Below are 15,706 nucleotides of genomic sequence, written 5' to 3' on the forward strand. Positions count from 1 at the left end.
GCTTATCCAAGCAAAGTCGGCCCAGCAGTGTGCCGCCCACATGTCCCACACCATTCACCTTCTTCACGATCTGGGATTCTCACTGAATTACCCAAAGTCCCACCTTCAGCCCGCCCACGTACGGCAGTATCTGGGCGCAACAATAGACACTCTGGCAGCCAAAGCACAGCCAAATTCAGTGAGGATCAACAGCATTCAATTGCTAATACAGAAATTCAGGCCGCAACACTCGCTTCAGGCACGAGTGTTCATGCAGTTGATAGGCATGATGGCCTCCTGCATCTTCATAGTCCCGCATGCGAGACTACATATGCGTCCGCTTCAGGAGTGCTTAGCACGTCAGTGGAATGAGGCTCACGGACAGTTGAAAGACCTAGTGTTGGTTACCGGTCGTGCATACAACTCTCTGCATTGGTGGAATCCACAAAACCTTTGCAAGTGACGACCGTTCCAGGAGACTGTGCCACAGATCATTCTGACAACGGACGCATCTCTCCAGGGTTGGGGAGCTCATGTACTCCACTACACAGTGCAGGGACTATGGACAACGCAGCAAAAGAAGATGCACATCAACCTTCTAGAGCTGATGGCTATCTTCATAGCAATGAAAGCATTCAAGGTACATATGTGCAACAAGGTCGTGTTGATCCGGACGGACAGCATGATAGCCATGTACTACATTGAGAAACCAAGAGGAACACACTCTCCACAGTTGTCTCATCTGGCTCAGAGCATATGGAATTGGGCCATTCAGAGGAACATCTTCCTCATGGCGGAACACCTCCCAGGCAAGGACAATCAGATGGCGGATGTTCTCAGCGGGTACAGCCACCAAATGCACGAGTGGGAGATACATCCATCAGTACTCCAGCAGTGGGGTCATCCAGACATAGACCTGTTCGCCACAAAGGAGAACGCCAAATGCCGAAGCTTTGCCGCCAGGATCCCACACCCACAGTCGTAGGGCAATGCGATATGGATCAACTGGTCAGGCAGATTTGCGTACGCTTTTCCCCCAGCACCTCTAATACCGCTGGTGGCACGCAAGCTGAAGCAACACTCGATGACGTTCATCCTGGTTGCTCCAACGTGGGCACGCCAACCATGGTACACCACGTTTCTAGAACTATCCGTGGTACCGCATCAAAGGCTGCACCTCACACCCAGGCTTTTGACGCAGAGCCATGGCGACATTCAGCACCCAGATCCGCAACAGCTCAACCTGGTGATCTAGCTCCTGAGGTCTTAGAATTTGGCTACCTGAATTTGCCTCCAGGCTGTATGGATATCATAAGGGAGGCAAGAAAGCCCACCACCAGAGCATGCTATGCGGCGAAATGGAAGAGATTTGTAATTTATTGTGCTGACCACAACATCAACCCGCTAGACGCGTCTACTCACAACATCATTTGTTATCTGTTACATCTATACAAATGCAATCTGGCCTATGCTTTCATTCGTATACATTTGTCCGCAATAGCAGCTTATCTACAAAACAGGCAGCATCTCTCCCTTTTCAGAGTGCCTGCCATTAAAGCTTTTCTGGAAGGACTCAAACGAGTCATTCCTCCCCGTACCCCGCCAGTTCCTGAATGGAACCTAAATGTGGTCCTCACCAGACTGATGGGTCCACCTTTTGAGCCTCTACATTCCTGCGAGATTCAGTTCTTGACGTGGAAAGTGGCTTTCCTGATAGTGATTACATCACTATCAGGAACGCGTTAGTGAACTCCAGGCACTAACTATCCAAGAGCCATTCATACAAATTCACTCCAACAGGGTGGTGCTTCGCACTAACCCTAAATTTCTTCCCAAGGTAGTTTCACAGTTCCATATCAATCAGACTATTGAACTGCCTGTGTTCTTCCAAAATCCTGAGTCAGTGGCGGAGAGGATGCTCCACACACCAGACATCAAGAGAGCTTTAATATACTACATTGATAGGACCAAGGATTTTCGGAAAACGAAACAACTGTTTGTTGCCTTTTTGCCACAACACGAAGGCAACCCCATTTCCAAAGCAGGTATAGCCAGGTGGATCGTTAAGTGCATTCAAATGTGCTATGAAAAAGCCAAGCGCACTTTAACGGTACCCCCCGCGGGCCCACTCCACCCGAAAGTTGGGGGCCTTCATGGCTTTCCTTTGAAATATTCCCTTAGAAGACATAAGTAGAGCAGCCACATGGTCTACCACACACACATTTACAAAACACTACTGTGTAGATACAGCAAACAATGGTAACGGCTAATAAGAGCGCACAGCAAAGAGTCCAGGTATAAGTAATCCAACAATTATATAAACGTGGTGCTCAGGAAGAGATGGGGGGCTGGTTACCACAGCCTCCAAGACAAACCAATGGTCCAAACAGTTACTGCGTTCCTCCGAGCACTCATTCAATATCAAAAAGAGTCTTTATATAGTTTTCACTATTCCATTTAATGTCCAGTCTTCCTTCAAATTCAAATCCAGTTCACATCAAATGATAATTCGCAGCCAACACGTGTTTCGTCAAGTCCGTGTAGGACAAATTGACTTCTTCAGGGCTGCAACCCAAATATTTACAATAAGTCATAATTTACAAAATTCATAATTGCAAAACAAACCATATTCTACACTTTTCAACGTAAAAGGAAATTCAATTGAAAATTGTTTTTCAGCCTTAGCCATAATCTTATATACGGTTGCAAGTATTTACACACTTAATTTTACAAAAGAAGGAACATGTGTACCAAAATCGTGATCTTCGCATAACGTGGCATAAACCATTTACATTTCAAAACCTAACCGACTCTAATTTTATATGAGTCAAAAGTATAGGGTATAGGGTATAGGGCTGTGGTCCCCGATAACACCCATAGGTGCCAGGTTCACAAACTTGTAATGATATAAATCTAATCAATAACTCACCTATTTTAAGATAGATGTATCAAGTTATTGGTGACAACGTGTAATTTTATCTGATAGATACAGGACCTCGTCCTAGTCCTGTGGTTTGCTTCGTATGTGCCAACTCCTATAAGTAAATCAATAGTGCTATCAATGCTAAATATTCATTGCTTGATAGCTCCAATAGTAACAAACATCAGTCTAATTTAATTAAGTGTAATATACATAGACCAATGATTTTAACTCACCAATTTGTGAAGTAATTTTTTGAAGTGATTTTCATGCGCGTTTAAGTAATTGAATTCCCCGTAATCCTCTGTTTCAAGTTATATAACATCCAAGTAAGGGGATAAGTCGTATAAGTTCCTAAAGTGAATTAACATCGCTGTCAGTAATATTCGTTGGACGTATGACAGCTTCTAGTCATATCCCATAAAGTCTCAACAACCGGTAAACATATACACTATGCAGGTCTCACCTTTCACATTAGTATTGGTGTGTACCCATGATTTCTCTTCTCTAATAGTTTCTTCAATCGCGAGTGTCCTCAACACGTGTCCGTGTCTAAAGAAAGAAAGGTACACTCATGAAGTCTAAATCTTTACTAATATAATCCCTAGAGCTCCAAACTGTTCCCTGCACTCACCGTTTATGTGTCCGTAGCGATCCGACTTTGGCGTTCTGCACGGGCGCCATCTTGAAATGTCATTTTATAGCTAACCGTACGGGCGCCATCTTGTAATGTCTTATTATAATTATCCTCAAACCCGGCGGAAATACTATAAACTCGGGGTTTGTCGGCACTCCATCTTTCAATGGGCATAATTAAAGACTATAAATCCATACTCAGGATATTGTCTTATATTAAAATATTATTAATGTCGATACTTAATGGGATATTAGCACTGTATATTTTTACGACCTTTCACATATATTTAGATCCAATTCTTGATTTATGTTTTATTAGTAGGCCCTCGTTGTCATTATTAATCGTTTGTTGCAGTTAGCCACAGAAATGGTAAACGAATTAAAAGTGCATTGTCTGCAGAATATACAAGTAATTGTCTGCTTCTTATGATATTGTCTCACATTTACTAATGTATATCGGACGATGGTAATCGTGACGGATTATTCGTCTCGAGTATCTTTTATAATATTGGTAATCTTTGTATCAATTCCTCTCATTTCAACTCACTCCTGAACCTGGAAGCCGCAGGGGTCCTCAGGTTAACCACAGCCCTTTCCCTGTTGTCATGTTTTTCGTTTGTCATATTGTCGTGTTCATAGCATAAAAACATTCCAGGGAGGTAGTAGGTTCAATAACGTTACATTGTCCTTTGATTTCTAACATCCATATATACAAGAAATAAATATGTGCTTGATTAATGTATCAATAAACTTTCTCGTTCTATAGAGTTTTCTGTGTTGGGATAAAATAAACAAAACAAAATTGGCACCAAACTTGTTTTCTATAAGTTTCACACTAGTACCTTTCATGTTATTTCAGTTTCCTAGGTAAAACTCAAACTCATGGTCGACATTGAGGCCACATTCCACTGCTTTCAATCTAATCAGCCAAAGTACTTCACGCTTTCTCAATGTTAACAATCTGTTTCCACCACGAGGATCAGGTTTTATGTGATCAATCCCATGGTAAGAGAAGACATGTTGGTCCTTATTCTCAAAGTTTTGAACCAGGTGTGATGCAATTGGGTAGCGTGTGTCTCCGTTTTTTAATGCCCTGAAGTGCTCAGCAATTCGATCTTTGAGCCTCCTCTTAGTGCTCCCCACATAAATTTTGCCACACGTACATAGAATCACATATACTACATATGTAGTGTCACAATTTATGAACATACCAATAGTATATTTCCCAGAATTGTTATACTCAAAACACAGTACCTTCCTCATCGCCCATCTACATGGGATGCATCTTCCACATTTGTAAAAGCCTTTAAAACTGTTCAACCAATCAGTTTTATTCGATTTAGTCGGGTAGCTGGGACTCAACATGTTCCTCAGAGTTGTTCCTCTTCTAAATGTCACACTTGGCCTCTCATAAATATACGGTCTCAAATCATTATCTATACAAAGCAGATGCCAATGTTTGTTCAAAATTGTAAATAGTTTCGAGCTGTCCATTCCATAATTGGTTATTAGTCTAACCTTCTGGTCAGTTGTTCTGCCAACTTTACTTTGTCTTACCAATGTAGTCTCTCTTTTCACTTTCTTTACTCTTGATACAGCTTTAGTAACCACATTCTGTCTATATCCACGATTAAGAAATCTGGACGACATATCCGCTAGATTGTTCTCAAATTCTCTATCTGATGAGCAATTGCGTCAAGCCCTAATTAGTTCTCCATAAGGTATGGCTCTTTTTTGATAACTGGGGTGACAGCTCCCTGCATGCAAAATTGAGTTACAACTCGTAGTTTTTCGGTAAATCCGGCTTTAAATCCTTTCTCCCTCCACATACAACTCTACATCCAAAAAAGTAATGCTCTGCCTATCATATGAAGTGGTAAACTTCAGATTATATGTATTATCATTTAGATAATCAAAAAAGCCCTTGAGTCTCTCTACTGTGCCAGTCCATATCAAAAGGCAGTCGTCAATGAATCGACCCCAATAGTGTATATATTGGGTCCATTCAGTTCCCTCAGGGCCCCAGATCCGCTCCGCCTCGAACCAGCCCATGAATAGGTTGGCGAAAGACGGAGCAAATCTAGAACCCATGGCTGTCCCAAGACGTTGTCTGTACCACTGTCCATCAAATAAGAACACATTATTTTCCAATACTAATTGGGTCATCCGTAATAGCATTTGAGTATGGTCAAACATTTCAGCTGGTCTCGCGCTGAGAAAGTGATCCAAAGCATGTATACCCAGATTGTGATCAATGATAGTATACAAGGATACCACGTCCAGTGTAACTAGTAACATACCATCTTCCCATACAATGTCTTCAAGCAAATTCAGGATGTGTTTAGTGTCTTCAATAAAAGATGGTAAATTGTACACATATTGTCTCAAAAAACAGTCAAACTCAGATAAACGCTCCGTTGGGCCACCTATGCCGGAAACAATAGGCCGCCCTGGCGGTCTGTCCCGGCATTTGTGGACCTTAGGGAGAGTGTATAAACAAGGTGATCTGGGTGTACTTAACGTTAGGTAGAGGTATTCATCATAATCAAGCAATGTTTGTTCATACCATAGCTTGATCTCACCATTAATTTTGACAATTAAGTCTGGCATCGGATTAGTAGTCAGCTTCTCATAGTACAAAGTCTCATTGAGTTGGGAGTAGATCTCATCATTATAATCACTAGTATTTAGTACAACAATATTTCCACCCTTGTCCGCACTACGTATCGTTATTGCTTTGTTATTAATGAGCTCATGTAAGGCCTCTCTTTCTCCAAATGTAAGGTTATCACGAAGTACTTTAGTGTCCCTCAATCTAGACATATCTATTGCTTTATCTATATCTGTACAGACCATCTTGAAGAATACATCAATAGTGTTCCCTGGTATAAGTTGTGGAGTCCATTTTGACTTCACTTTGAGTCCACTCCCTTCCCTCTGAAATCTAGATATCTCAAGATCTTCCATAAGTTTCAGCATAGTCACAGGGTCATCCTCTCTTTCTGTAAGTGATAAAAGGAGCTGAGTATCTTTCAATTCTTGTATTGTGATCTCACTTAGTACTTTATTGGAGGATTGTTTGTCTTTCACTGATACATTGGCAAAATGTTTCTTAATTTCGAGGTTTCTTACAAATTTAAAAATCTATTTTAATCATACACCAATCTAAATTCGTTGCTGGACAAAAACCTAAACCTTTCTTCAGTACAGTTATCATATTGTCAGACAGTTCACAAGAAGATAAATTGATCACTTCTATGGCACATTTGAATTTGAAGGAAGACTGGACATTAAATGGAATAGTGAAAACTATATAAAGACTCTTTTTGATATTGAATGAGTGCTCGGAGGAACGCACTACTGTGTAGATGTGCACTCCAAACAGCAGGCAGCTGTAGGGCAGGCTGTTCTAAAAACACTTTTTCAGACTGCTGCAGCTGGCACAGGCGGCCGCCGCTAATGGAGGGACTGCTATGTATTCTATGCACAGATATGAATTCAGCAGCCCACATGCCTCGAACCGAATATGTTACTTACCAGTATGCATCTGTTCTTGGCATGTAGGGCTGCTGACATTCATATCGCCCGCCGTCCTCCCCGGCGCCTGTAGCAGCTGCAGCACTCCAAATTACTCTTAGCATGGTCATCACTCACTGTGTTACACTCCATCTTTGCCGCAATGGCTAAAAACAATCTGGGGATGGAGTCGATGCCCATGTTCACTGTAGTCCAGGGGAGGAGCCACCTATCTCGTGATACTTCGAAGACTCAACACTAGGACCCAACACTAGGCGGCGATCTATGCACAGATATGAATGTCAGCAGCCCTACATGCCAAGAACAGATGCATACTGGTAAGTAGGATATTTGTTGCCTGTGTTCTTCACTCAACCAGATTCTGTGGCAGAACTTGCTCTTCACAAACCTTGGATGTAAGAAGAGCGTCACTATATTACATTGAAAGAACATAACGTTTTAGAAAGTCTAAGCAATTTGTTGTCGCTTTTGCTCTACCACATGAAGGCTATCCAATATCAAAATCAGGTATTGCAAGGTGGATAGTTCAGTTCCTTCAAATATGCTATGCAAAAACATCATTATATACTAGGAAGTTGACTGCATTTGAGTTACTTCCTGAAGTGGTAGATGTCCTCCTTGCGAGCAGACTCCCTTCCATGCAATCAATCTATACTAGACGGTGAGACAAATTTGCTGCTTGGTTTGGAGCCAAAACACTTGCAAGCCAAGCTGTCAGAAGTTCAGTTAGTTATTTCATTAGCCCAGCTATTCCTTGCATTGGTAATTGTTAGTGTATTCGTTTTCTCTTATGGCCTTTTTGCATTTGCCCAACCCAGCCGTCCTAGTTTAAACCACCAGTTGTGATGCGGTAAAAGTTTGACACACTTTCCCTCCAAATTTGTTCTGTTCCACAGGGACCTAATGTGGCTTTGACATTTCTTATGATTACGCCCATAAACCCCATGTATTGTTGCTCGCTGAATCTCTTGACCAACAAAATTGTCTAATTTATTGTGATTACGTCAGTTTGTCATGTGAATGAACTGCAGAAACCTAGTGTATCTGCCCCTTACCACCTTCTTTACAGACTAATTGGTGCTGAAGAATTGGTCAGCCATCTTATCAAAGGTGATGACTTCCTTTCATGTTGGTTATTGATCATCTACCAGCATTATTTGCACCCCCTCAACAAGCTCTGACTGGGACTGAAAATAGTCCAGGGCACCAATTAGTCAGCCAAAAAGGTGGAACATGTGTTCAAATTGGGACAGTTCCTTTTTTTTTTTTTTATATTTTTTATTGAAGATTTTTTTCACATATAGCACAGCACAGCATATAATGTAAGAGAAAAGAATAAATTTAAAAAAATAAAAAAGATACACACATTATTTATTTATCCATACAGAATAAAGTGTTCCCAAATAGATAGAAAAGTGTATATGATTTATCATAATCAGTCGTAGATACCATAAATGAAGACTCTTACTTGCCTATTCCATTAGCACAGAGCGGGATCTACCCGAATATCGTTACTAGCACCCCTCTACTATACCTCCACCCAATCCCCTTTCCACAGCATCAATGGTTTCCAAATCTTCTTACCTAATGCCCTACCCCTTTTACCATTCCTTTCATATATCCATTTTTCAAGATTGTAAACCGCCAAAAGACTAGCAAGCCAATGCTGCATAGCTGGGGAAGTCTTTTCCAGCCATGCCCTAGCGAGCAACAATCTTAAAACAGCCATAGCTAAGAATAGAAATTCTTCCTACATACTATTATGTTCTGTTGCCACACCTAACTACATTAACTCTGGAGTAAGGACAATGTTGGCCCCTGTGACCTGTGATAAGAATTGCTCAATACTTTTAACCAACGTATACAGTTGCGGACATGTAGAAAAGATATGTATATTGCCAGCTTCTGGTGCAGCACAACGGAAGCACGTCGTTCCTGAAGTGCCGCCCCACTGGGCTATTCTAGCCGGGGTATGGTAGAGCGAGAAGAGCGTTTTGTAATGCTGAGATGGCAACGGGCTGAACACAACACTGTACAACCTAACTCCAGGGAATCTTGGAATCTAGCCATCTCGATCCCCAGCTTATTCGTCCATTTACCACCATGCTTCTCCATATCATCTGGCTTAGTAGTAACTAGATTTGCGTATATACTATGGATCGTCACCCCCCTCCTGTTCCTACCAGGTCCAATATACAATTGTTATTAAATCCGGCCACTCCTCCTCGTTTATTGCACAAGTAACTGCGTACCTGCAGGTATTTAAAAAAACTGTTCCTACTTATATTAAACTTATCCTGCAGTTCCACAAATTGAACAATCCCCTGGGGGCCCATCAAATACCCCAGTTTTCTAATCCCTTTCCCTGCCCATTCTGCCATGACTGAATATGAAAAGATTTCTAAGGGGAGGGATCTGTTTTTATAAAGCCGAGTATATCTATTATATCTTCCTAAACCCGCTCTCTTCAAAAAGGCCTCCCATACTTTGTATGCAGCCTGTATTGTCTTGAATCGTGTCCTTTTAAAGTATGATGAGTCCAAACGATTAAGAAATGCGTTCTCCGCTTCAGACCCGAGAACAGTGGCATAGACCTTGGTGGAATTGGCTGTGATCCATGGACCCAGCCCTCCCCCTCCTATCAGTCCCTGAATATATTGTATTGTAGACGCCCAATAATACAGTCTGAAATCTGGGGCCCCTCATCCTCCTCTATCCCTGGGGAGTGAAATGAATCTATATGCCCTCCTTGTCTTTCCATGGGCCCATATAAACTTATTCAGAACCGCCTCTAACTTGCTAAACCAGCTTGATTAAAAAAACAATGGGATTGCCCTAAAAAAGTATAAAAACGTTGGCAAAATAATCATTTTGATCACATTCGCGCAACCTACCAGAGTTAAATGTAAATTATTAATTCGTACCAGATCTGAGGATACTTTGGCCATTAGAGGTGACATATTGATTTTCACAATGTCATCTAAATCTGCAGTGATCTCCACCCCCAAGTATACAGCAGATTTCACTACCCGATCACTGCACACAGCCTATGAGTTTTTAACAATCTGGGTCTTCTCCCTATTTATTCTGTATCCTGAAGCCTCTCCAAACCGCTGGGCTTCCGCTTCTATCTCTCGGATAGCTAGTGTGGGATTAGAGCAAACAATTGCCAAGTCATTCGCGTAAGCAAATGTTTTGAATTGCCTGTGGTTTATGGTCACTGCCGGTATGTTGATATTAGCTTCTAACCTCCTAAGCAAGATGTCCATGCACAGGGCAAATAGTAGAGGTGAAGATGGACACCCCTGTCTAGTCCCTCTATGAATCTGCACCGAGGCTGTGTACCCCCTGTTGACCTTTATCCTGGCCGTTGGCCCTGCGTAAAGTGCCTGAATCGCTTTAACGTATCCTGCACTTAGCCCATATCGAATAAGTACTGCCCATAAATAGTCCCAGGAAACTCTATCGAACGCCTGAATATTCTAAGACTACCGCCTTTGCCGCAGTTCACCTATTCACACCCCCAAGATTCGGTGGGGTTTTTGTGGTCTCGAGCTGTTAACGTAACCATCCACTTGTGTTTCCTTTACTCCACATGGGTCCAGCACCACTGCACCTCTCAAATGTATATATTTTTTTGTATACTGCTGTACATATTTTCCTTTTTGTTTGTTCTCTTCTGTAAACATTGTAAAGCACTCTGATACCCTCACGGTTCAAGTTTGCGCTCTATAAAAAAATTAAATAAATAATGGTAAAAATTGTCACTACAGACCCTAAAATAGGCCCACTAAGAGCCAAAAACCCGAAGAGCATTCCATCTGGTACTGCCTGGTTGCCCTATAGGCCAGTCCGATCTATCTATACCCTGCATCAAGATCTAATATGTACTGTTAAAGAAATCCCTCTGAGAATCTTCCGGCCCAAAGCCGCTATGACTACCTTGGCATGAGGGGTGCCAATCCTGGATATCTGACAGGCTGCAAAGTGGGTGTTGATGCTTACATTCATTAAGCACTACCGTCTTGACAGCCAGGTCTGGCAGGAAGGACAGTTTGCTAGCTCTGTTCTGCAGGATGTTTTTTTTTTTTTAGTACACTTCGTAGGTACTGCTTTGGTATGTATTTAAAACGTGAAAAATCTTGGTCCTAATGGGCAAACAAATCCCCACAGAATTGCAAATGTGTGCAATCTTCATTGCAGATCTCTGCCTCTGTTATTGGGCTGCACATACTCTGTGGGGAATGATTGGCTACATGCTGGATGGGAAGACCCACATTGGGGGGAAATAGCACTGATCGATCTAGACAAAAAAACAAATCTTCAATACAGTACACCTGTTTCTGGCTCAATCCTGGCGATAACCAGGGAGGTATTCCAGCCATGGAAGGCTGTGCTGAGGGACTGGTGGGACCGATGAGTGACACTGGAGATCCCTCTCTGGGCTGGCTGCTGGCTGGAGGGATTCCGGGGATGGGACCAAATAGGAATATTGAAGGTGGGAGACATGTGGGAGTACTCCCACATGAACTCCTTTCATGACCTCCATACTGAAGTCAACTTACAAAGGTCTCTGTTGGACCACTGGGAAACTCTTGGAGAGGCCCCTGAATATAACCCACTGAAGTGGGTACTAAATATGCAGAGGGCCTGTAAATTAAATGCCACTAGTGGGCCTGCAGCAGTGATTGTGCCACCAGCTTAAGTAGATATTTAAACATGTCTCAGGCCGGCCACTGCGGGGCCTGTATGTGCAGCTAACACTGTTATGTCGATTTGACATTTAAAACTCCTTGTCAATCCTTAAACTCCACTTTTAGTATAAATGTCACCCCCTAAGGTAGGCCGTAGGTAGCCTATTAGGCAGAGTGCTGTGTAATCAAATGGTAGGGCATGTACTTTTAAGTTTTGCATGTCCTGGTAATGAAAAACACCCAAATTCGTTTATCACTACTGTGAGGCCTACCCCTCTTATAGGATAACATTGGGTATTCCTTATTACACTTAAAAAGCTGTCATTCCTGATTGAGAGGAAGATCTGTCTTGTTTACCACTAAAAAGGATGTATCTTTACAACTTTGGAAATGCAACTTTTAGAATGTTGACAGCTTCCTCCCTTTAGCCCTTTATGTTCCTGCTGCTCGTCTCTGATCACATGTCTGTGGTGGGTGCTGACTTCGCTTTGTGTACTCTCCATAAACAGCCACACAACGAGAGCTTAGGTGTGACTTGATGAGCCATCCTGGCAGGAAGGGAGGGAGGAGCTGGGCACAACCTTACAACTCAATAGGCTGTCCTTTCCACCAAACAAGTCTCCCCCACCCCCTCCCCCCCACCTCCCTCCCTTCCTCCCTCCCCTGTCATCAGTCTAAAGACAGGCCAAGAAAAGAGGACCTCTGTGCACTCTAGCCCCTTCCATGCTGGTGACGAACCCCAGCCGTCATGCACTACGGTGCTCGTGTGCTGATGACGGCTGGGGTTCGTCATGGCCCGCCCGTGTTCTGCCGGCGGCCGCACACGGGGAAAATCGCGGCCGCACGGCAGGGGTTAAAGACCCTTCTTTGAAGTTGTCACCCCCCTTTAAAACCACAACTGGGTAGAAATACTGGGTCTCTGACCCCTCCAATACAGTACTTTTCTGGACCTGAAACCACTCTGACAGGAAGAAAGGCGGTACTAAACAACTGCTGCTCGAAAAGACTGCTGCCCTCTCTGACTGGGTAAAGACTGGACCAACAATACTTGAAATCAGAATGACTCCAAGTAATAGCTGATTCCTGTTCCGAAGTCTTGGGGACATAACCAACTTCAACTCACCATGCTCTTACACCTTGGACCATTGGAAGTGGGTCTGAGGTGTTCTGCTACAGCACCGATGCATCCTCTGCAGCGAGAGCACAATATCCGTATCAATTCCATTGCTGCAGCAGGACCGGCGCTTCACAATCTGAACCACTGCTTCACCGTTCCTGCAGAAAGACGACCAACGCATTCTCTCGACTACGTGGAGAAACCCAACGCGTTTGCTTCGGAACCAATTCATCGCCATTGTTGTGTGGAGAAAATCCATGTATCAACTTGACAGCGAGATCAACACCCTACGCATCACTAAACTGCACCCTCATCTTTGTTGTTGCGACCAGGATGAAGGCACCTTTGTTCAGCCGGCCTTGAAGGGGTTCCCTGTATTTGGCCTGCGCTCAATTGCTGTTGGCCTGCACTCAATTGCTGTTGGCCTGAACCTTTGACTTTGTCCCGGTCCATCGCAACCAGATATCCAAATAGGCAATTATTGACTCTGAGCTCTATTTTCACATTTAACCTTTAGAATGTCAAATTTTAAGTTCTACTCATTGGATTTTTTTTTTCTTCTGACCTGGTGTGATGTCTTCTAGTGGTGTTTTCACTGTGTTACTCTTTTAAGTATTACACAAATACTTTACACATTGCCTCTTAAGTTAAACCTGACTGCAATGTGCCAAGCTACCATAGAGGGAGCACAAGATAATTGAGGGTGTATTGTGACTTACCCTGCCTAGCATTGTAGTTCCTGCTTGGACAGGGTGGAAACCTCTGCCAACCAGAAAACTAATTTCTAACAGTCATTTATATGTAATTATCACAACTTGGTTTTACTTTCTCTAAATGTATTTGTAAATTGCAGAGAGTTGCTGAAGTTATTTACTACCATGGAGCTGATGCGCTGGTCCAACTTGGTGGAGGAGTATGGGAAAGAACTTCGAGAAGGATCTCTTGATAGTACGGCTACAGATGTCTTTGCTTTTACAGAGGAAGGAGAAAAAAGATGGAAAGACTTAAAAAATAGAGTGGTTGAGCATGTAAGTGCTTTCTTTCCTCTTCTTTGGTGTAAGAAAATCTACTTGTACTTTTATTGAAGGCATTAATTATCAAGTATTCTTAACCCTTTACTGTATCCTTTACAGTTACTGCATGGTACATCTTTGACAAGTTAATATATTTGATATTTGGTGTAATGTTTCCATTTGTGTTGAATATTCTTAAATTCTTTCTAGCATCATTAATTGACAAAAACCTAGTTCCCGCAGTATGTGTTGCTGTAGATACACATGCTCTGTATACTCCTACCATCTAGTGTTGTTTTTGGATGTTTGCAGATTGTTTCTGTTTGAAGAAATATTTTGAGTCACATTGGTATGATGTATGATGTGGCTCCTCCCTTAGTTGGCCATGTTCATGGGCACGGAGTATATTATGAGATTTGTCTAAATCACCAGGTCCGGGCGTGTATTCACTGTGCTCACTGGCTCAACATGTGATGTTTCCTGTTTTGGGTTCACATGGTTGAATCCTCCACTCCTATCGCCAAGAAGACTTTCCTCATTGATGTCCATCCCTTTACTGCTCTCTCAACGCACATCGGAGAATGATGCCATAGGCGGTCTCCCAACTCTAAGGGCTCCGTGCATCTTTAATCATGGACTCCAAAAAATAAAGAGGGGTAGAGGTGATAGAACGAACGACCTTTTGGAGAAGCCCGTAGTGCAACACCAAATACCCTTTCCTGACCTCACATGATCTATAATCTCGTCTTTCTCCAGCCATTATGACACCATTTGCCCCTTTTAATGCAAAACCACTCGTGGCCAATGGAGAGTCAGGCGCTGGACACACATCAAGATGCGCCAGTTGATGGAAGACATGCCAGACGTATTCAGCGTAGCGGCCCTTCTCGAGCTGAATAAGATAAAGATGCCAAGTCATCAGACATTCCTGCCTGTGAGCTGAACCCAGAGGTCATTGATTCTAGCTTCTCTGACCCAGAAGAAGAGTGGGTCAAATCGCTCCATCCAAATTTGGTCGACAGCAGCACTCACACAGTTAACCCTGATTGCCATGAGCATGGCAGAAGCAAATCAATCTGACACTAAACCGCACATTGAGGAAGAGCATGTGGGGTGGGGGGGGCTGTCAGCAGTGAGGCATCTGAGCTGAGACTGGGTCCAGGTAAGAGCTGTGACCTCTAGCCGAAGGCCATGTCTGCGTACACACACTCACATTTTCTCTTTCTATCTCTTTCTCTCTCTTTCCTCAAAATAGCGACCACGAGTAGTGCCCACGCAATATCTGGGCAGAGGGGTTTAAGCTTTTTATTTACTCATTCTTGAAAAGGGTGGCTTTCTCAGGCCAATCCTCGATCTCACGCCTCTCCGCAAATACATCCTCTCTGAAGATTTCCATAGGACCACCCTGAACGACATCCCTTTGTGGCAGTAAGTTGACTTCATAACCACACTCCACCTTTCATCCACCGGCTCACCGTAAGCAGTTAGTACGTCCAGTAAAGTGGTGCCCCTAGGAGTTTCCACAGACCCAAAAGTGGTCAAAAATCTGTCTAGCAGTGACAGCCAATCAAAAACGGGGGTAGCCACCACCTCAGAAGTGGTGGGGGCACTTGTCTTCCCCTACCTATCCGATTGGCTGATCATCAGTGCAGGCAGCAGTGCCTAGCCCACACCCAAGCTACTATTCTGTGCTCCACAGCTTGGGATTTACCATAAGTGCCACCGAATCCCGTCTCTAACCCCTTCATGTTAAGCCTTTTTTAGGATCCTGTCTAAACGCAATCAGTGCCAAAGGGTACCCAAAACGAAT

General features: G+C 43.1%; 1 protein-coding gene across 2 annotated transcripts in view; it reads left to right on the forward strand.

The window, feature by feature from the left end:
• Positions 1-15,706, forward strand: part of PSMD12 (proteasome 26S subunit, non-ATPase 12) — a 274,307-nt gene that overhangs the window by 244,657 nt on the left and 13,944 nt on the right. For both annotated transcript variants that reach the window (XM_086930933.1, XM_086930934.1), the window contains exon 9: positions 13,737-13,911. In XM_086930933.1, coding sequence (XP_086787059.1) covers positions 13,737-13,911 — 175 coding nt within the window. The remainder of the gene's footprint in view (positions 1-13,736; positions 13,912-15,706) is intronic.

The sequence above is a fragment of the Lissotriton vulgaris genome, chromosome 7 (genome assembly GCF_964263255.1).
Source record: "Lissotriton vulgaris chromosome 7, aLisVul1.2, whole genome shotgun sequence".
Lineage (NCBI taxonomy): Eukaryota > Metazoa > Chordata > Amphibia > Caudata > Salamandridae > Lissotriton > Lissotriton vulgaris.